Raw genomic sequence first — 21,209 nt, forward strand, 5'->3', positions numbered from 1 at the left:
ATGATTTGGCAGCATTTGATCACAACATTCCCTTCGATCTCTGATGTGATGTTCAAGTCTGAATTAACATTGTGCCTATTCACTATAATTTTTTTATTTTCTCTTATCTCTTCACAAATATTTTTAAATGTCACAGTGAGGCCTCCACTTCTCGCTCTCTCTTTCTCTATCTCTCTTGTGTATAGGTTCCCAAGGCCCGAAGCGAAATTATTGAAAGCTTTTTTTATTCAGAATAATGTTCTATTCCTCTCCGAAGTAGCCACGATTCTCCAGCCAAGGTAGAAGCTCTCTTATCTGTTCCGAAAACACAGGATTCCTGAACAATTCGACAATGTCGTCGTCATCGCTGCGAGATGAGAGAACGAGCGGGAGAATCTCAGTGGCCACTTCAAAGGCTAAGAAATAAGCGAGGTATTACATACAGTGGAATCATGGAATCTAAGCTGAAGTAAGCTCTTCAGCTCACCTGCCGCTGCCGCATCGGTCGCCCCTGCCCCACCCGATAAGCATTTCTTATCAGAGCTCATCTGTATATAGCGGGCTGTGGCCGCATGATAAGCCGCTAGCTTCCATATTACTGCCTCCATGGTGGGTCTTTCCAGGCCGTTGGGTGTATTGGCCACACTGTAGCCTCTTGTCTGGGCATAGTCCAAGAAAAGGACGCTGTTTTGTTCTGAGGAATAGGGGAGTAAAGTGAATGGCTTGGCCCTCATCCATGTAGAGACCTTCTAAAGCGGGCAGAATGTCTTCGTACATTTGCAGCTCCATTGTGAAGTCCCCTTCAATGGGAAACTTTCTACCACCCGGAGTCTTGTGCGGGGACTTCACTAAGTAGCTCAAGCAACGTTTCTTTTTCCTGTGGAGTCCTTTGGTTATGGCGAGTTTGGACACTTTTGAGGGATACTCTTACCCGCACACTCTATTTGGAGCTGGACACTGAATGTAGGTTGCACCAGAAGTCAGCCATCTCCTGCTTGAGAAGACTCTGCAGCTCCTGCTGGTCCAGCCAAGCCGGCAAAGAGGACGGATCGTTTAAGACCTGAGTCCCGAAAGTGGGACTCGACATGCTGTTCAGTGCGAGTTCTGGTTGGGAACTGTGTAGCCAGCGGCACTTTCAAAACGTGAATGTCTTTCAATTGTACTACACATGAATCGATAAGCATCCAGATAGTGCATGTTGCTGGAATTTATTGATTCTTGCGAATTGTAGTGTATGTTTATTGATTTCCCAGTCATCATAGATAAGTCCCAGTAAGTACACTAAACTTCGCGGCACTACTCAGTAAATGAGTCAGTAGGGAGAAGAAGGGAAGAATTGAAGAAGGCAATAGTACCCCAATCCATTGTTCTGCTCTGACAACATCTGGTAGATTGATGTCAACTCCCATCTATCATGACCCAATATATATTCGTTTCTGCCCTAATTACGCCCAGCAAAAAGAGTCGAAAAATTGCGAAAAACTGTCGGATATTGTAGCAAAATTCAATTAATTTGTCATACCAATTTGACATACAAGCCCATGAGCAGGGATGGGCTTACAATTCGGGAAATCCCAGTTAACCTGATTTACTATGGGAAGAACTTAATATAGAACACGCGGCATGTCCAAATATAAACAAAGTCATACATTAGTACTTTATGAAGTTTTCCCACACCACAGGTATCGAAAAGACAGATTTTGCAGTTGATTTCCTGATGCGCTAATCGCCGACACGTGAGGCCACTTCATAGGTGAAGGAAGGGATGCGGTAATTCACCCTTGCGACAGGATTCGGATATGCAGATGGAGATGGACTTAATGCGGCATGAAGTGTCACAAATTCATCAAAACATATTGTACACCAAACGACCAAAACAACAGCAGAAGCGACCCTTTTTTCCACATGAGTCAACCCTCGCTGGCTGATATTCTTGCAATATCCGTTCAGAATTAATTTGCTCCCTGGCTGAGGGACGCTAATCTGTTGAAAATGGGCGTTGAACGCAAAAATTCCTTGGTATTTAGTCGGACAGGGCTCTGCAGGGGAACGGGCCACGGGGCAGGCACAGGGAATCCCTCAAGTGTTACACTTGTTCCTGTTTTTGGATTATTTTCTGGCTTAAGGGTTGTTCCAATAGACTTTGAATCATACCCGGCCCTCTCCCTTGTCTGACTCAATTTATTAATAATAATTTCACGCTTTGTTTGCCTTGTCAAATTTTGTATAATAGTTTTCTTTCTTTTTTGGGGGGCACCGTACGCAATGTGACTTCATTGAGGACATGTGGTGTGCTGTTCCCTCTTCGAGCAGCTGGAAAGGATCGCACGCAAATCATGGTATGGTCCTGCTTTGACACGGCATGAAATTGTTCGAAACAAGTGCGGTACGTACTGCCAGTTAGCCGGTATTTAAAGGGATTATCAGGTGTACTCGTATATTGGTGGTGTATTGGATTTCTAAGTAACCAAATTTTCGTTGAAAGCCAACTGGTTGATTGGCTTATGATCAGAAGATTACTAAAAATTTTAAAGTTTCCCTCGTTCTTTTCACACTTTCATAAAATATCCATTTTAAATAGCAGTTTATTTTATGCTTATTAAACAAAAATTGGGATGTTCTTCTATTCTTTCTTGTCACTAACAAAAAGGAATGTGCACTTTCTCTTCTTTTAGTCCTTTATTCCGCGATCCACACATACGAGTATTATGTGAGGCTGTGGCTGTAGGGTGACGCAAAGTCTCGGTGATACGCCGCCGCTGGGTGCAGATGATGGGGATGTATAGGGGGTGGTGCGGCCGGGTGGTGGCCGTTCATTCCGGGATAGACATCTGAGCGGGACTTCGAGTGGGAGTGGGAGTTCGAGGGAGTGCCACTGAGCAGCTCGGCCATGAATCCTATATATGTGATGGCCAGGCGTAGCGTCTCTATGCGAGAGAGACGCTTTTCATAGGCGAAGGTGGGCACCTTACGACGGAGCTTGTCAAAGGCCTCGTTCAGGTTGAACATGCGACGGCGCTCCCGAATGTTGGCGGCTCGTCGCTGGGCCATGGAGGCCACCCGGCGACGAGTCTTCTTGGAGGAGCTGGAGGAACCGTTGGAACGCCCATGTGTGCTGGAACGTTGGGGCACCAGTGGGGCTACCTGAGAGCGCTGCCAGAGTGCTATAAGGATGCCGGTTCGATTTAATTCGATTTATTCAGACCAAGATCTCTTAAGGTTTCACGGCTGGAGTACTTACACAAATCGGTGCATGGGAACCCAGCGATGAGCTCTTGGTATGGTACTATGGGCGGCGGTGGAGGCGCCTCCTGGCCCCACAATGGCTGGAACGGCACCTCCGGCATGTAAGTGGGCTGATCGCTGGGGTGGGGATGCTGCATGGCTGTGAGATTTGATTCCTGCCGATTTTTATTGTTGCAATTGGAAGACCTTGGGTCTGTTCTGCTTGGAAGACTTTGTTGCAATAAATTCTGATTGTCCTTTCTGGCTCGGAAATCATCTCGGCCGGGCCTCTGCACTGCTTATTGGATTTTCCACCCCTCTAAGTGTCAGCATCTGCTAGGGGAAGCCATTTTGGATTGGCAACAGTTTGCAGCAATTGGATTGGTAATTGGCTCATTGGCTCAGTGCTGCAGGGATGGACAAGTTTTACATGTATGTATTTGATGTACAATAATAAATATTTTCTTTTTGTATCCAAAAAATACTTTTCGATACAGAATTCGTTACAAAATTAATGGTTTTTTTTGACGCGTTTCTTGTCTCAAACAATCAAATCGTTCGAAATTTTCTGTAAACATTTGGGGTGGATTTCTGGGCGATATCATTCTGGGCAACGCCCCTTTCGGTGTGGTGCAGCACCACCAATGTTGCTTTTAAACTTTATCTGGTCTCTCTCTTTCCGATTTATTCCATTTTCATTTATAGTATTTTCTTTTAATATACTAATATAGTAATTATAGCGGTTAATATAAAAATTGCTTATTTGATATCCCCAGGTATCCCTCAGGTGGACCTGAGACGTTCAGGTGTGGACCTGAGACGTTCGGTTCATGGACCTGAGACGTTCGGCATTTTTTCGACATGTTCGATTCATGACGAGATGCGAAAGGAAGCCGAGAATTGCACATGTATGTGTGTACAAAGACACGACAAAATATTTATCCATTCTTATTTTCCGAAACCGTTTTGAGTTTGTTTTGAGTTTTCAGGCTACGTAAATGTGTGTGTGCCATGTATTCTCACATCCTGTGCTTGTGGTGGGTTCTACAATTTTTGGCCGCTTGAAACGAAATTAGTTTTTCGTTTTGTTTTGAGGGTTTATGTAGCGTCCTAAGCTGACCTGCCGCAACATACATGAGGAATGGGCAGATTGGGTGGGGGGTGGTAAATAAATACAATACATAAAAAAAAAATCATCAGTCAGCTTTTGTCAGCGAGCAACTATAATTTTTTCGTTTCATATCAGTCAGCTTTTGTCAATGAGCAATAAAAACATTTGTTTGGTTTGATTTTAAATTTTTTATTACATATTTCATTTTTCCTAAAAGTTTACTTTTTTTAATTTTTCCTAAATTAAACGAGAAGGAACGTGTGAGTCGCTTCTGGGGACGTACTGAGTCAGTTACACATTTTTAAGCAAATGATTTTTTTGAAATTTTAGAATTAAAAAATTTACATTTTTTGCTACATTTTGTATCTACATATACTATGTACATTTTACATCTAACGTGTAAATTGTACATGTACCATTTAGATTTTACATCTCCTCCGCTAGGGGTTGCTCGCGCACTGAACGCGGCAGAGTGTGCGAGCGAGAAAGAGAATGAGTAGTGGGTCTCTGGCTGAAGTAGGTGGGGGAACCAAGAGAAAATTAATTTCTTCATTCTTGCTATAATTATGATCCGATCTGATTCAGATTCGGCAATTGTGTAGATATGGGCATTCTCTATGATAGTTTTTAGTTTTATTGTATCTTTAAAATTGTGCCTGCCACAGATTTTCGTCCTTTGTATGGGCGGAAGGGGCGGAGCGAAATTTTAAAATAAACTTGTAGCAGTGTGATATCACATGAGTCTGGAAATCAAATTTGGTTGTCCTAGCTTATAGTCTCTGATATCTACATATATACTTTATGGGGTCGGAAACGTTTCCTTCTCTGCGTTGCACACATCCACTTTTACCAAAAATATAATATACCCCTTAATTTTTTTTTGAGTACGGGTATACTCATTTTTTTGTGGTTGCGTGGTTTCATCGCACTTGTTGCAGAACACATATATTCGTTTCGTTGGAATATAGAAAAATTAGACTGGATTAGATTGTATGTGTGTGGAGTGGATATATCCACTCCTATAGGAAAATACATACGTATATATTTTTACGTATAAAGCATAAATAGCAAATTAAACTCTTGCATTCAGCGACTTCTTTGCTGCATTTCATGCATGCATTTTCTTTTAGGCAGCCGTTGCATTCGTAAGTAATCCTTCACAGAAAATAGAAATCGGCTCGATCTCTTCGTCTGCTTCGCCTTTAGAAGTAGTGTTGGTAGTGGTTTCGCTATTAGTGGATTTGCCATCGATATTCGGTATTGCCGCCATTTTTTCGGCCTCACTTTTTTTTTTTCAATATGAGTCGTAAACTTTTATGGAGGTTCTATTTTTTCAAATCCAGTCATTCCGGATTTCGCCTGGGAGTGGTTTTAATATTTCCCCCAGAAGTTTCTCTTCTTGATCTTTAGTATTGATTCCATTGTTTTGTTTTGTTTTGTAGTAATATTGTGTGATGTACAATGCTATTCTTTTTCTCTCGTGTTCTATAAGGGGCGTCCTTGTCTTTGTTTTTTTTTTAATATCTTGGTTTGAGAACTCTTTAGGAGTATGCCGAACGTTGTTACGACCACCATAGTTATTCGCACCGGCGGAACAATTTTGTTTTTGTTGAACCTGCTGTTGTTGTTTTTATGTCCCAATCCGTTTCCAACTCCGACTCCGATTCAGATTCCAGGCGTTTAGGCGGTGATGGCGGTATGCGATTTTTTTTAGTTGTTTTTGAAGCGTTTTCGCCATCAACATCCCAATTCCCAAACTGTACAGCGTTTCTTTTGGATGGAGTCTTTTGTCGTACTAGTTAGTTTGACCACGCCAATAACAATAAAAAATACCCAAAAAAAATACCATTAATACCATTTTATACCATTTATTTAATTAAATAAAAAGAAAAATACATACAGTAGCACCGTAACTGCTCCGATAACGATAAAATATTGTACCCAAAAAAATATTTTTCGGTATAAAATCCGTTACAAAAGTAACGGTTTTCTTGACGCGTTTCATTTGGGGTGGATTTCTGGCCATTAATATTCTAGGCCACGCCCCCCTCGGTGTGATGCAAGAATTAAGCTTTTGTGGTTGTCGTCTTCGAAATTGTTTTCCTCTTCTGTTTTTTTGTTGGTTCAGAAACCAGCCTAGACGAGTTTCACACCACCAAAGTTGCCTTTAAACTCTATCTGTTGCATGCATCTGTTTTTGTTTTTAAGATATTCTTGCCGCCTCATTCAGCTGCTCTCCCGCTGAATAGAAATACAGTGCGCCACCGCGGATAAACTCGCAGGCATCCCGCACCCAAGCCTTTACAATAAATTCCATATTCGAGTGAGTGGCTAACTAGTATCTATCTAGCCAAGTGCCAACGACTTTACTTAGTCTCTTATTAACGGCATACATCTTTATGTGCATTTTTTATGGCAATAAGCAAACTTCGAATAAATTAAAAAAAATAGCACAAAAATCACAAATCACATCTTTTGGTATACATTTGAAAGTTTCTTTTCTTTTATAGCCGCCAAAAATGAGGTTTCGGCTGTATTTATTTAGTTTGCTATTTGTTAGGTTTGGTGAAGGTTGCTCCGACGAACGAAAGAGTAGAGTTCAAGAGTACTTCATTGTGTCAATAGCTTGGAATTGGATATGAAGTGCCTCGCGGAGGATACTGTCAAGTCAAGACAGACACACGAGGCAGCCAAGGGCTGCTTCGGCATAGTGAATCACTTTGATAGCTAAATCCTGCGACTAGCGACGAGAGAGGTCCTTAAAACGTGCTTCGGCCTTCAGTTCAAAGGAAAACGAGTCTCGGGAAAAAATAGTTATAAAATTTGCATTTATTTCATTTTCAGCCATTACCCAGAGTTCTCCGTTGACGCGACGCGATTTTAAAGAACAAACAAACTTCTCTGTAATCTCCTCCGATTTGTGCAGAGAAAAGGAGAATTCGAGTAACAAGAAAAGGTCTAAGGCGATTTGTTTGTTCCCTCCCTCTGTCTCTGTGCAACTGCCCCGGTGCCTGCGTCTGAGCTCTGCCCAAGATTTATGCTCTCTGTGATGGGAGCAAACTCTGAGAGCTACGAGCGAATTTATAATATAAAAATGTGGAAATTGTGAAATTTGAATTTTCTCTGGCTTTTTTTGCCATTTCCTAATTTTCCACGCAAATGCATTTTATTTATTACGCAATTTGGGGATTTGTTCTTCTGGCAGCCTGAATAAACAGAAAACTGAAAGCGACATGACAGCTCTTAAAGTTCACGGCGCTAAACGAGTCACGGTTCTCGGTACATTATGGCGGTCGCCACTGATAATAATTTATTGACCACATTCAGCGCGGAAGGTTATTGGCATGTTAGTAGTAGTCAGTAGTATGATCGAAGAAAAGGATTAGGAGCAGTACCGGAAAAACCAGGTGCTTTGGTCGGTTCAAAGATTCTTGTAAATACGGCTTATAAATAAGGGGAATTTACTTTTTTGTGTATTTTCTTTAAGCATAGACTGCCTCCTCGGTACAGTCCCCTGTTTTCCGTGAATGCAGAGATTGCGCTCATCTGCAGAGTAACAAAAGAGTTTCCCCACACCCCCTTTACACAGGCCGTACAATAGGCAGGCGAAGTGGCAACCAAAATGGATAGAAAATCAACGTGGCAGCCAATTTAAGTGATGATACCCAATACTTGACAAACGAGAAGGTGCAAGCAACAGTGCCTTCATCCCGAGGCTCTTTATGGAGAGTTCGTTTCCCTTGAATAGAAATAAAACGAGAAGGAACGTGTAAGTCGCTTCTGGGGACGCGACTCTACTTATACCCGTACTCAGTCAGTATATACATTTTTGAGCTTATGATTATTTAGAATTTTATAATTAAAACAAAAAAAATGTTACATTGTACATTTTTTTGCTACATCTGTTATCTACAATGTATATTCTACATCTAAAATGTAGATTGTACATGTACATGTACATTGAGATTTTACATCTCCTCCTCGCTCGCAGAGAGTGCGAGCGAGAAAGAGAATGAGTAGTGGGTCTCTGGCTGAAGTGGGCGGGGGAAGCAACTGAAAATTTATTTCTTCATTCTGGCTATAATTATGATCCGATCTGATTCAGATTCGGCAATCGGGTAGATATGGGCATTCTCTACGATACTGTATCTTTAAAATTGTGCCTGCCACAGATTTTCGTCCTTTGTATGGGCGGAAGGGGGCGGGGCGAAATTTTGCAATACACTTGTAGCAGTGTGATATCACATGAGTCTGGAAACCAAATTTGGTTTCTCTAGCTCTTATAGTCTATGAGATCTAGGCGCTCATCAAGACGGACAGACGGACAGACAGACAGACAGACAGACAGACGGACAGACAGACATGGCTATATCGACTCGGCTATTAATGCTGATCAAAAATATATATACTTTATGGGGTCGGAAACGTTTCCTTCTCTGCGTTGCACACATCCACTTTTACCACAAATCTAATATACCCCTTAACTATTTTTTGAGTAGGGGTATAATAAACAGCACAAAAGGTGGCCCTTGGCTGTAACCAACATCCCGACATCCACTTTGCCAATAAAGCAGCATAAGGTGTGCAAAGGAGGCAAAATGCGTCACAATGCGATACAATTTAGATTTATATGCTTTGTCTGATTTATTTGTATTGGCCGTGTGGGGGCAGGCGTCTGCCTTTCAGTTTGTGTGTGTCTTCCTTCCATGCCAGTGGCCCAGAACTCGATAATCTGTGCGATGCCAATGCTCCACACATCGTTCTCCATCACTCCCTCTTTAAAGACATATGTATGCACATATAACCGAGTAGAGTGTGTATCTGTGTCTGCATAGTGAAATTGAGTCTTGACTGAGATTTGTATTCGCGAATGTGCAGCAGAAAAAGTCTTCAAGTTGTTTGCCTGCCAACTAAGACCCAACTCAAAATGAACCTCAAGTCGTGGCTCCTTTGTTCTTCCCGGCTTCTGGCTTTAATGAGGATTACGTGCAATTTCATTATCCTGCGTAATAAATAAGTAACAAGTCAAATAAACATATAGAAACCTAGACAAAGAGTAACAAGATTGCACACAAGATGCAGAGGAACGAGGCGAATGCCGACAGCATCCATATTAAAATTTAGACACGTACACATTTTATTGCTTGTACTGTATTTTGGGACTAGTGAGTGGGAGGGGCATTGGGAGTAGGACTGAGTGCGTGTCTGTATTGTATCCGTATCTGTGGAGGGGGAAGCCCCGAGTTTGTTGCAAGTACCATAAAATGTTGCTGTGGAGTGGGAGAGAGAGTCATGGATCCTGCACCAGTAGCACCTTTGATTATAGAATTAAATGATTAGTGAAAGGATGGGTATTCCTATGGGAAATAGAGAAGTCATTATCCTCAAATTTAGTTATAAGCAATTAGCCTTGACAGGGCCGCCACAGGACATAGACCCAAATACAAACGTTCGTTTCCTTCCCCTTGGACTCGTACGAGTGTGGTTGTATAATGACTGCAAACGCAATTTATCTCAATTAAATGTGGATAACATTTTACGAATATTGATTTTCGTCACAGCTTTCGTTCATCCGGAGGGGCTCTATTAATTGGATTTTGGGATGAAGAGTGGCTTATTGTGTTCAGATCGAATATTCCACGTCCAACCCCATCCGACTTATGACAGTGTGTACAGTCGGATGGCTGTTCACCTTTTAAGGCAGCCCCAATTCATTAGCTGTGCCTCCAGCTTTAGCAGATGAAAAGATGCAAGATAGTATGAATGCTGCAGTTTGTGTTGCAGCACTGGGATGCAGATACGGAGGAGACCTTTAGGCCACCCATTTTATACAGTTTCCATTCTAATTCCCGGGCTCGCTCACTCGCTGCGCTTGTTACAGCGATACAGCGAGCGAGAAATTCAAACTTTGTGCAATTATCTTAAGAGACACAATTTTCGCAGTTTCTCGATTTTTATTAGAGTGCACAAAGTTGTCCCCGGGAAAACTTTCTTCTCCGCAAAAAATATATTTATGATGTTGTTGCCACTGCCACTCTTAAATTAATAGTTGGAGACAGTTGATTTTTATACCCGTACTCAAAAAAGAGTTAAGGGTTATATTAGATTTGTGGTAAAAGTGGATGTGTGTAACGCAGAGAAGGAAACGTTTCCGACCCCATAAAGTATATATATTCTTGATCAGCATCAATAGCCGAGTCGATATAGCCATGTCTGTCTGTCCGTCTGTCTGTCTTTCTGTCTCGATGAGCGCCTAGATCTCAGAGACTATAAGAGCTAGGGCAACCAAATTTGGTTTCCAGACTTATGTGATATCCCACTGCTACAAGTGATACGATAAAACTAAAAAGGCATTATCGTAGAGAATGACCATATCTACCAGACTGCCGAATCTGAATCAGATCGGATCATAATTATAGCCAGAATGAAGAAATTAATTTTCAGTTGCTTCCCCTGCCCTCCTGACAACAACCTTGCAACTCATTTTCCTTCTCGCTCGCACACTCTGCCGCGTTCAGTGCGCGTACAACCCCTAGCGGAGGAGATGTAGAATCTAAACGGTACATGTATAATCTACATGTTAGATGTATAATATACATAATATATGTATATGTAGATAACAGATGTAGCAAAAAAATATAAATGTAAAATTTTTTTTTTTTTATTCTAAAATTCTAAAAAAATCATATGCTCAAAAATGTAAATACTGACTGAGTAAATAGTCGCGTCTTTAGAAGCGACTCACACGTTCCTTCTCGTTTAATTTAATGTTGATTGCTTGTCTCGGTCAAATTTGCGGAGAAGATGCCTGTCTTAATTGTGCCACAATCAACGGGGATGCTGCATGCGTCTTTAATATTAAATATTAAAGAACGCGTTACTTTGAAAATTAACGGAAAAGAACGCTGAGTAGTCTCCTAATGAGCTTCTTGCCATAGACGTGGCAAGGACCCTAAACGAAATTGACACCCAGTGGAAGGCGAGGGGAAGGCGATGGAAAGGGACCTCCCCTTCCAATGAATGTCAGATGCTGTCGCCGCCTGTCGTTTTTCTCTTTTTCTATTGCTCTGTTACGTCCCGTTGTGCTGTTAATGTAGATAAGGTCATCGGGTGTGGGGCTCATAGAGAGGAGGCATAAAAGCGAATTGCGGCTGAAAATGGCGTGCGACAATTGAAAAAGAGCTTCCTAGCTTATCAGTGTCCTGGGCCAGCAGCCGGTATATTAATAAACATGTTCTCAATGTGGACCACATTCTGCCATGAATAAAGCGCATATTTCTTTTGTCCGAAGCATCACTGACTTTATTTGGAATCCACATTTCCTTGTATTCCTTGCCTTTTTGGTGAATTAATATCTGTGGGTCGGTCAATCGGTCCGTCGGTTGGCTCCGGTAAGGTTGGGAGGTAATTGGAAACTAATTGGCTCGATGATTAGCAGAGAGATTAATTCTGATTTGAAACGTTTATGGATATTGGAATCCCTGTTAGTATTTCGAGTATAGGATTATCCCAGAAAAGCGAAGCGCTCTCTGCTTACCGCATTTACTCTTAAAAACGAAGTTCATTGAACGAAAGTTGAGTTGGTTTTTTCATCCTGCGCATCCTCCATATCCCGCACTCCATTATTCCTACTAAAGTTTGCCCACCGTTAAAATGTAATCAAAAGTTTGCTGATTAAAGTGAAAATGCAAAAAAAAAAAATTATGAATCAATTTTCCCATCGATGGAGAGAGCAAAGTGCATAGTCATCAGAGCAACTGCCCCACAAGTGGCAGGATCCGGAGAGATGATAAAATTTGCATTACTTCTTGCATACTGGATACTGGATCCATGGATGCAATATGATAATTTTATCTGAAAATTATTAAAGTTCCGAAGAGAAAGTAGTTTCAAGTAGGCTACGGGAAATTCATGATGTCAGGGGGGCCTCCTGGGGAAACTCTGAGTTTCAGTTGTTCAGTCTTTTATGGGGATTCCCTTGGATGTTTTCAAAGATTTCAGTAGTTTTGTTTTTATATTCGAAAGAATTCGGTTCGTGATTTTTTTCTAGTAATCAAATAAGTAGGAAACGGAAATTTTACCAAAAGTGCTTTTATACGATGGACCGCAATTTGATATTCTTCAGTCCATACAACAATCAAAATTTAGTTGAAAATCTTCAGAACCAAATTATGATTAGTCCTGAGCTCCACAGCCATCGCATTGTTGATTCCTGCGACCTGTATCGCTATGAGGATGGTGGCGGCGATGCACGCGCTTTGCTCCTTGGCGAAGAGGAGAACCACGTATCCTACTCGTCCACTCCAGAAGGCCAGATGAAAATGATTTTGGATATGGGGCGGAGTGTATCTGTTGTGAATCCCGTTCTACACACACCCGCAGAAGGGGCAGCATCGGGGGTTAGTCGCTCCTTCGGACGGCTGCCCTACCTGAATCTGGGGCAACGTCCAACGTGCTCCTGCCCCTTCATCCTCATAGGCCACGAGCAGTATGTGCTACAGCCAGACACCATTTTCGTGCTTGGGATGCGTCAGAGTATCACCAAGAATGACATAATTGTGTGCTTCGGCAAGATCGGGCACATCAAGGTGGACGAGGGGACCAACAAGCCGAAGATCTTCGTCTACAAGGACAAGTTGACGGGCCGCTCCAAGGGGGAGGCCACCATCACCTACGTGAGTCCCTTGTCGGCCCAGGCGGCCATAGCTGCCATGAGTGGCAGAAGATTCATGGGCCACACGCTCACTGTGCTTCCCGCCTACCTGTCCACTCGCTCGGGGACCGTGCGCTACAGCTACCCCCGCAAACTTGCCACGGAGCAGCAGCTTGAGCCCCGCTCTCAGAGGTGGAAGCCGGCCAGCGACAACTGGTCCTGCCTGGTGTGCCGTAATAGCAACTTTGTGTGGCGCTCCTCCTGCAACCGATGCCAGGCGGAGAAGGGGACGGCGCCAACCGCAGAGATCTCCAACTCAGATCGCCGCCGACGGCCCCACAAGAACGATTGGCTGTGCGACGGTTGCAATAATATTAACTTCTGGTATCGCAAGAAGTGCAATCTATGCAACTCCGAAAAGGCAGAGACGAAGGCGGAGACGAAAACGGAAACCCACTTCAACGGTGACTCCTCAATGGAAAAGGAAAAGTGGGAGCTAATGCTGCAGTCTTCAGCGGAGGATTTGCTCTCTTCCCATGCCAATAATGATGATGTTTCGACCGATATTTAATGTTAAGTTCAAGTAATATTCAATGACCAAATGCCCCTAAATTTGATGTAATAAACGTCACGCTCAATTCTTTAATCTTTTAAATCTTTGGGAAACAATAAAGTCACAAACGAGGAACTTGGGTCACAAAAATAAGCCATATACGTTTTTCCTGGCATTCCCTGGCTTTTCCCATTTGGGCACAGCGGGACAATGGTACCAATGGTGCATTCACATCTACTGGACGGTAAATCCACTTAATCCTGGCTAACTGAATATTTTACTCGTGCACAAATGGCATCCGACTCTGTGGACTGCATCTGCATTCACCTGGAGAGCTCCTCTAATCGTTTAATGAATTTATTTACTTGCCTTCTGCTCGCACTAGGAGTGCCAGTGCCAGTGGCTGTGGCAAACCACTTGAATCTGTCCTTCCCCAACCGCTGGGCATTCCTCCTCCCAGTGTTTCATGTGATTTAATTAAACTTTGCTGCAGCCAAATCTCTCCTACGATTCCTACCCAACACTCAACAAAGGGCCTCCACAAAAGGGGAGCCTGACTGCGCATCTTCTTAACAACCGCATCACCCCATCCGCCCATGATTCCACTCCCTATCCTGCCGCCTTTGCACTGTCCACCGTCTGGTGGACTTTTTGTTGTGTTGAATTTACTTTGCACTTTCTTCCACACGAACGAAGATGGCAGCTGGATGTGCCTGGGTGTGGGCCTGTGTCCCGAAGTCCGTCTGGAGTCCATTCCTGTTCTTTGCTCTGGCTCCCGCAGGATATTTGCGTAGCTGCAGGTGTCGCCCCTGCCCGCATTTCACTCTCTCCTCTTCGCGCCTGTTGCGCAACAGTGTCGCACTTCACTGCTGGCTGCCCCATGATGCCGATTTAAGTGCCACAGAAGGAGAGTAAATGCAATAAACACCATTAGCTGCAACTACTTCTCTCTCAACGCACTGGCCATGGTTCTGGCTCTGGCTCGGGGTCGGGGTATGGCCCATGTTTTACTTTGCTTTTTAACCAGAGAAAGTTTACTGCTTGCCCCAAGAACTAGGCCACCAAGGTAAGCAAAAAGAAACTGAATCGAGTGGAAAACGTTGCGGCATCAAAATGCAAAGGCGAAAAGCAACTTATTCGTAAGTGAATTGAATGAAAAACTTTCAAACTGCGGTTGCCATAAACTCTGAACGCAACGCAGGACAAATGACGAAGGCCGAAGGAAACTTTCCTGAAACATGATTTGTTTATACATAGCTTGTCTGCTGTTTTGTGTTGTCTATTTGAAGCTTTTTCCTCAATATTTCAACATAATTAGGCCATTAGCTAACTTGATTCTGGCTATCAGGGAATAGTCCTCGTAGGTATGGCTATCTACGATTATGTAACATACACATATGGCATTCCTATCCCCTGTCTGAATGAGATGTCATTCACAAGAATAAATAATCCCCAAATGCTGCAAAAACATAAAACCAACGCCTTTTCGCTTTTTCGCCTCTTCTCTTCGCTGCGGCGGAGGGGAACACTTGTAGAGATTTCATTCACTGAAATCCACTCAACTACACCCACATACGAATGCCACATACACCACACAGCATTCCATGCTCCAGAATGCAGCTCTTGCGGTTCATTGTACTTTACGAGCATTTTTCAGCGGAAACGGAGAATCCAAGCTCGCGACTTCCGCATGTTTTTCCCCTTCGCCGGCTATCGGCTGCCGCCGTTTTGTTACGTTTTTTCCTTTGTCTGCTCTGCCCTTTGCACGTACATTGAACAATGGGTTTAAAGGCCCCTCGACATTCCAACAAGCGTTGAAATGTTTGGCTATAAATTATGGAAACTGTCGCCACTAAGATCGAAACTGAAAACACCGCTACGGGCTTAGATTGCCATGCTTCTGACGGCTATGACAAAATTTCAAAGTCTCGATGGCTGCTGCATACGTAGCTGCTACGTAGGGGGTCCGGCTTCTGGCTGTCATATTGCAAACGACACGCTAGGGATTCTGGAACTGCCGCCACTGTCACACTTCTGTTGATGCCGCTGTATTTTTCGGTCTGCGGTCGCATTATCCACCAAAAAGTTCTCACAGATACACAGATGCATACATGCAAAAGGACTGGACCCACAGGATGCCCCTCCATTTTTGTGCATTTGTGGCTCCTGTCCTGACAGCTGTTCGAGAATGGCCGTCACATTAGCACCATTTTCCACTCTGCGGTCATAATTCACTAGAATTAATTGTCGCACTCTCTGGGGCGCTGTAAATATCGATTGCAAGGCTGTTCGACTGCTTGTACGATACTGTTAAGTATTAAAGAGACCCAGACGCCACTTTAAGTCTTTCCACCTTGGTGAGCTTCTGATGGCCACGAACATTTCTTGTCAGCTCCGTTTCTGCGGCACATTACCAAGAGTGTTTTCGCATAGGTAAGCTCTCGCATTAGCATTTTGCCTCCTTTAGAAAGAAAAGGGAAATTATGCTAAACATTATAATAAAATTTAATAATAAAGAATACCAAAGGAGGCGGCAGCATTCCGTTGATTGTCCCTCAATGTGTAACGACCCTCGCTAATTCCGCAACATTTTATGCAAATATCCTCCTATTGGAGTTGCGTCCGAATCCAGACTGGACTTTAGGCTCAACCTTTTTTCGGCAACAGGATTAGAAAGGGTCCCTTCCCCAGCTATCTTTATCAGGTATTTGTTTATACAGCTGCAATGCCGAGGTTTATTTTATTACATTTCTTTGGGGTACCCAGACCCCGACCCAGAACCGATTGCTGCTTTGTAACCGTTTATCCAAATGGCTTTTGGAACGGGCAGATAAGTACTTGGTAAGTAAATTCTGGTCGTCACCTGGGGTGGTGCTGGGACGGTCGGGAGCTTCATTCTCTTCCTATAAAAATAAGCCAGAAGACAGACATTGGCCTGGGAATACTCTTGAAATGCCGCCAACGATGTCATTCAGGGGCCAAAAAGTTGAAAACTTTGTTTTGTTTTATTCGTTTGGGGTTATAAAATGAAACGGGTGGAGGCAAAATGGCAAAACTTTCGCTGCCTGGTAAATACGCACGCCATCGTTGGAGAAGGAGGCGTGGCATACAGTGGTACGAGTTCTGGCAAAAGTATTCGCTTATTGTTTCCACATATCTCTGAGTTGTGTCCCACTGTTGCCGCCTTAACTTTCAACAAAGACAATGCTCCTCCCCTGCCTGGAAACAATAAAAACGCCGCTCTTCACAATCATGCGGCATAAAAACAGCTTATTACGCCCTATAGTTGTCCCTTTGTCGGGAAGGGACAGCAAAGGGAAGCTCCAGTTTCAGTAACAATTGAAATAAATGAATTGGCCAAAGGATTGGTGGAGAACATAAAATTCAGCGAATGTGCACGCAATGCCTCACATATGAGAATCCAATATTCCCGCAGAAAGCTGCTTCCAAGTGGTATTCAAACTCGTAAATGCTGAATCAGCCCCGAATTGTAGGCACTTTAAAGTCGTTTTCCCACTAAACCACAGAGGAAACGCACGGAAAAGTTAAATCAAAATTGCAATCAAATCCAAATCAAAAGTTACACCATCCACATCCCCTGATTCCGGTTTAAGGCTGTACCCTTAAAGAAACAGAATATCACAGCATGAAGCACACGCATCATTCCTTGGTTGTTTCATGGGAGGATCTCCCACAACTAAGCCAATTTCGAGGCGTCTCACCGACTGAGAGAAAGCATCGGACACCTATTTCAAACTCAATTAAACACGGAAAGGGCAGCTGCAGAGACAACTACCTCCTGACCTGTCTCCGCCGTTGTGTAACATGAAATTCTCTACGGTGGACGCAGCTGTTCTTTATGTGGGTGCTGCTATTTGGGAGCGAGCGCCAGTGCACACCGCTCGGGTGTATTACATATTTTAATACTGCTTGACTGCCTGCCTCCTCTGTCTGTCTGCCTAGGTCTTTATTTTGATTCCATTTAAAGGGTTGCCAGACACGGGTTCTTTGAGAATGTAACTAAATAAAGAGCTTCGGTTCGGTCAATGTCGAAAATTTTAAAAACAGTTTGGTAGACTCTAGCTTTGTTAGCCAGGTTAGTAGCATCATCCTCTACAACCTCCTGCTTCGGATTAGCTCTGGTCTTTCCGTCTCTCGTACAATATTTAAATTTTCATCACAAGAGACAGGAACAACAGCAACTTGAGCATCAACAAATCCTGTAACATACACACCATGGCGATTAGAATGTTTGCAATGTTCTTCCGGTCATTTGCATACATTTCCCTTGCGTATAGATATACAGAGAAACAGGATAGATAGAGAGCCACGATACACGTGAGGCACTTTTTTTGAACCATAAGCCCATGGCTAAAGCTGTCCTGCATGGTGGTGCATGGTCACCATGCATAATTTGACCAACTTTAGGGCCTTGTTACGAGTACTCTCGTGTGCCAAATATTTGGCTAACAAATGGATTTTATTCAAGCTTCAAGCTGTATAGAGATTCATGAGATTCTCTCCGCACTGTCTCTATATCTAAGTTTAAGTCAATATTGTCTATATCTGTCACTGTCCGTCCCCGTTGACGCCTAGTTTTCAGAGCTTATGACTAGAACTAGTTGTACCCAAAATCAAGAAAACAATTTCAAGTAAATTTTCAGTTTTAATGGCTCTCTCTCCGTCAATCTTTTCTTCTTTCTGCACATGTTTTATTTTTGATTTTATTTTATTGCAATCGTCGACTGTTTAGTTACTGTTTTTTATGACTGGCAAACCTTTAAGCATTCAAACATTGCAACATTGAAATGTTTTAGGGTCAACGAACCGGAAACCGGCCATGCCACTCCCACATTCCATTGACCATTGGAACCATTGGAGCGGAAAGCTGGCCAATTATTGTGTGCTAGGTCCATATATAATATGGATAGAATAGACGTAGATACACGGAATAGTAGGCGGAGGAGAAGAGTTACAGGAGAGGGTTAGAGATCTATCGAGTGCTCCAGTGCCACTTGGTTCGAGTGGGGAGCAGCTTTCTTCGAATCTAATCTACATTGACGTCCACCGACCCTCGGAGCACCCGAAAGAGCCCTTTGCCCGCAGAGCTCGGTTTGTCCCCGGCACACATTTCGAGTGTTTTGTTTATGTGGAGTACACATTTCCATCTCAAGACACGGAGCCGTCGTTTGCATAATAATTTAACACAGCCCCTCTACACTCCCTCCTGTACCATGCACCCAACTTAATAAGCATAAGTGAGACACACATTCATTTGCCACACAAGAGAGCGTAAGGGAACGGAGGAGGCGAATGCCGTTGAGTCTTGCAAAAGGAATTACGGCACCTTGAGGCACTAACTAGGTAATTTTGGGGCTCTGCGAGGTCAAGATGTGACGAAGACGAGAACGACGCCACTCCTAGGCTCCTGCTAGCCACACGTCACATGCCACCACATAGCTCCAAGCGATGATGAATGTATTTCTGTTTTCTCACTTTCATTACGCACACGACACGTGTATGTTCCCAAACGACTGCTCCTAAACGTTCTCACATCTAAAATATGTTTCGTTTCGTTGCCTGAAATGGTAGCTCCATTCAATAAATAGTTATTTTCCTTATCCAGAAGAATACACAATTCCCAAAAACAGGCTGCCGAAATTGCAGGGGGATCAACTTCCTTTTCCATGACGGGTCGGTAAGGTCAGGGCGCCTTTTACTTCTACTTTTTATCCTGATTTTCGTTGCTCTTCAATCTCCTCTTCATAGCTATTATCGCATTCCTGTCGCAATCGTCGAAGGGGTTCGCTTAGCTCCCTCTCTCTCCCTTGTAGTAAAATCGTCTTCCGTACACTCCTGGCCCGTGGCTCATCTCTTGACTCTGCAGCAGCCCCTGCCAAACCCTCGATGCTGCAACCCCTGACGTAGCAGAAGCAGCAGCAGTTCACTTAACTTACTCAAGTCGTTGACGGCATAACTTCCGCTCCGCATTGCGCCCCCATCCTCTGGGGCAGAAGGTAGAGGGCAGAAGTGAGAGATGTGGCAGGGCTTTGTGTTTTAATGCCAATGCTCGCACATTTTACACAATTTCTTATACACATTTTGAGCTCCTTTAGAAGCTGAATGCAGTGGTGCGTTTTTACTTACATCTTCAAGAGGATGCGCCCAAAGGATGAGGATGTGTACGGATGTGGATTTGGATTGAGCTGCTTGAACTACTTCTCGAATAGTTGGATTAAATTCGAATACTCCTACAAGACGATTGAACAAGACGCAGAGGAATGAATGATAGAACAATATTTACAGAACCAAAGAGAAGGGTACGATTCCCATGATTCCTAGTTTGTTTGATCTGCTCTCAGTGTGTGCCAGAAAAAGGGTCACGTCACAGAAATCTCCTACTGGATGGATGTGTACTTTCAATTCAATTAGCAGCATTTGATCTTTGGTCAACCTTTGAATGGGGAATATTGAGGAATAATGAGGAATGAGGCTGCTTAGTGAACTAATTTGATCAACGACTTGCCACCGAGATGCTAATTGATCTGGTTTCCACATCAAAGCCAACGCCTCTGCAGCCAACGAAAGCCAAAAGAAAGTGAGTTTTAGGTGTGAATACTCTTCTGGGTGGCTCTGTTGCTTGTTCTGTGGCTTAGTACTGAAACTGTTCTCGAAGCGATCGCAAGAAATGCATCGGACACTTTTAAGCATCTTTCTGGCTGCGCTATTCCTGGCCTGTGCCGGAGTCCGAGGAAATCATCTGAAACGCTTCAGCCGATCGCTCCTGTTTCCACCCACTAGTCCGACGCGCGTGCAATTTATAGGCGGCATTGGCATACCTGTGGAGGGGCTCCACTTCGAGTCCGTGACCTCGGGATATGTCCTGAAGGCCGAGTATTTCCTGCCCACCAATGCCACAGAGATCACGCGGGTGTACCTCAAGCCACAGGCCATAACGGGCAGAGAGGACGAATTTAACTACGGCGCACTCTACCGCTGGATCATATACCGCGGCATCGAGATGGTCATAGCGAACGCAGGACTACCAGGACGTAGCTGCCTCCTGCGTTTAATATGCGAACACGCAGCGCTGCCGCTAAACCACGAGAGTGGTTTACTTGGGGAAATGCTGGACATCATCCTCACTCCCTCGAGCTCTAGGGACGAGCTGGCCCACAGCTCAAACCGCGACTATCATGCATCAGAGCGTTTCGGCAGGCGAGGCGGCGATTGTGAGGCGTTCTATGCGAGAGAGTGCCAAAAGACGCCCATGGATCTCATCAGCATGTTGCTGGAAGTCAATTAATAAATGTATATAATCGCGAAATAGTTGTTTTACTTTGATTACAATGTTAAATTGTATTTTAAATGCATACAATGCATAAACAAATGAAAATCACGTAGATTCGATGACACCGATAGCAAATACAAAGTTAATAAACATTTTAATTCGCTGGTGCGTGTCCTGCATTCGGAGGAGCATCAATTTTAATTAAACACAGGATATATGACAGCCGCCACTGCGTATGGGTAATGTGTGAAATCAGACAACAAAGGAGAGGGAACGAGAGAAGTAAAGGGGAAAATATGTCAAAGGTCAAACAGGCGAATCATTTAGGCACTTAATTCGCTTAAATTTAAATGGGAAATGGATTATGGGGCGACTTACATGACACTAATACAAAATA

General features: G+C 43.5%; 4 protein-coding genes across 5 annotated transcripts; 2 read left to right on the top strand and 2 right to left on the bottom strand.

Annotated features, from left to right (window-relative positions):
• Positions 1-96: 96 nt before the first annotated feature.
• LOC121404755 lies at positions 97-1,102 on the bottom strand. Of its 2 annotated transcripts, none has more exons than XM_041594993.1 (4): positions 911-1,102; positions 726-856; positions 467-673; positions 97-395 (listed from the first exon to the last, which is right to left on the bottom strand). In XM_041594993.1, the coding sequence occupies exons 2-4, from the start codon at positions 766-768 to the stop codon at positions 241-243; spliced, it is 405 nt and encodes a 134-aa protein (XP_041450927.1). In that variant the 5' UTR covers positions 769-856; positions 911-1,102; the 3' UTR covers positions 97-240. The 2 variants fall into 2 exon arrangements, with proteins under 2 accessions (XP_041450927.1, XP_041450928.1); XM_041594994.1 differs by having other exon boundaries at positions 258-346; positions 423-673.
• Positions 1,103-2,603: 1,501 nt separating this feature from the next.
• LOC111070139 (protein Fer3) lies at positions 2,604-3,585 on the bottom strand. The gene is made up of 2 exons (XM_022360480.2): positions 3,221-3,585; positions 2,604-3,143 (listed from the first exon to the last, which is right to left on the bottom strand). Exons 1-2 carry the CDS (start codon positions 3,360-3,362, stop codon positions 2,686-2,688), a joined length of 600 nt encoding a protein of 199 aa, XP_022216172.2. The 5' UTR covers positions 3,363-3,585; the 3' UTR covers positions 2,604-2,685.
• An 8,681-nt stretch (positions 3,586-12,266) lies between these two features.
• LOC111070071 (transcription initiation factor TFIID subunit 15) lies at positions 12,267-13,606 on the top strand. Its single transcript, XM_022360371.2, has one exon. It carries the CDS (start codon positions 12,415-12,417, stop codon positions 13,537-13,539), a length of 1,125 nt encoding a protein of 374 aa, XP_022216063.2. The 5' UTR covers positions 12,267-12,414; the 3' UTR covers positions 13,540-13,606.
• Positions 13,607-20,209: 6,603 nt separating this feature from the next.
• Positions 20,210-20,827, top strand: LOC111070248. The gene has a single exon (XM_022360661.2). It carries the CDS (start codon positions 20,210-20,212, stop codon positions 20,825-20,827), a length of 618 nt encoding a protein of 205 aa, XP_022216353.1.
• Positions 20,828-21,209: the final 382 nt, after the last annotated feature.

Source organism: Drosophila obscura, unplaced genomic scaffold (genome assembly GCF_018151105.1).
Source record: "Drosophila obscura isolate BZ-5 IFL unplaced genomic scaffold, ASM1815110v1 contig_4, whole genome shotgun sequence".
NCBI classification, from domain to species: Eukaryota; Metazoa; Arthropoda; class Insecta; order Diptera; family Drosophilidae; genus Drosophila; species Drosophila obscura.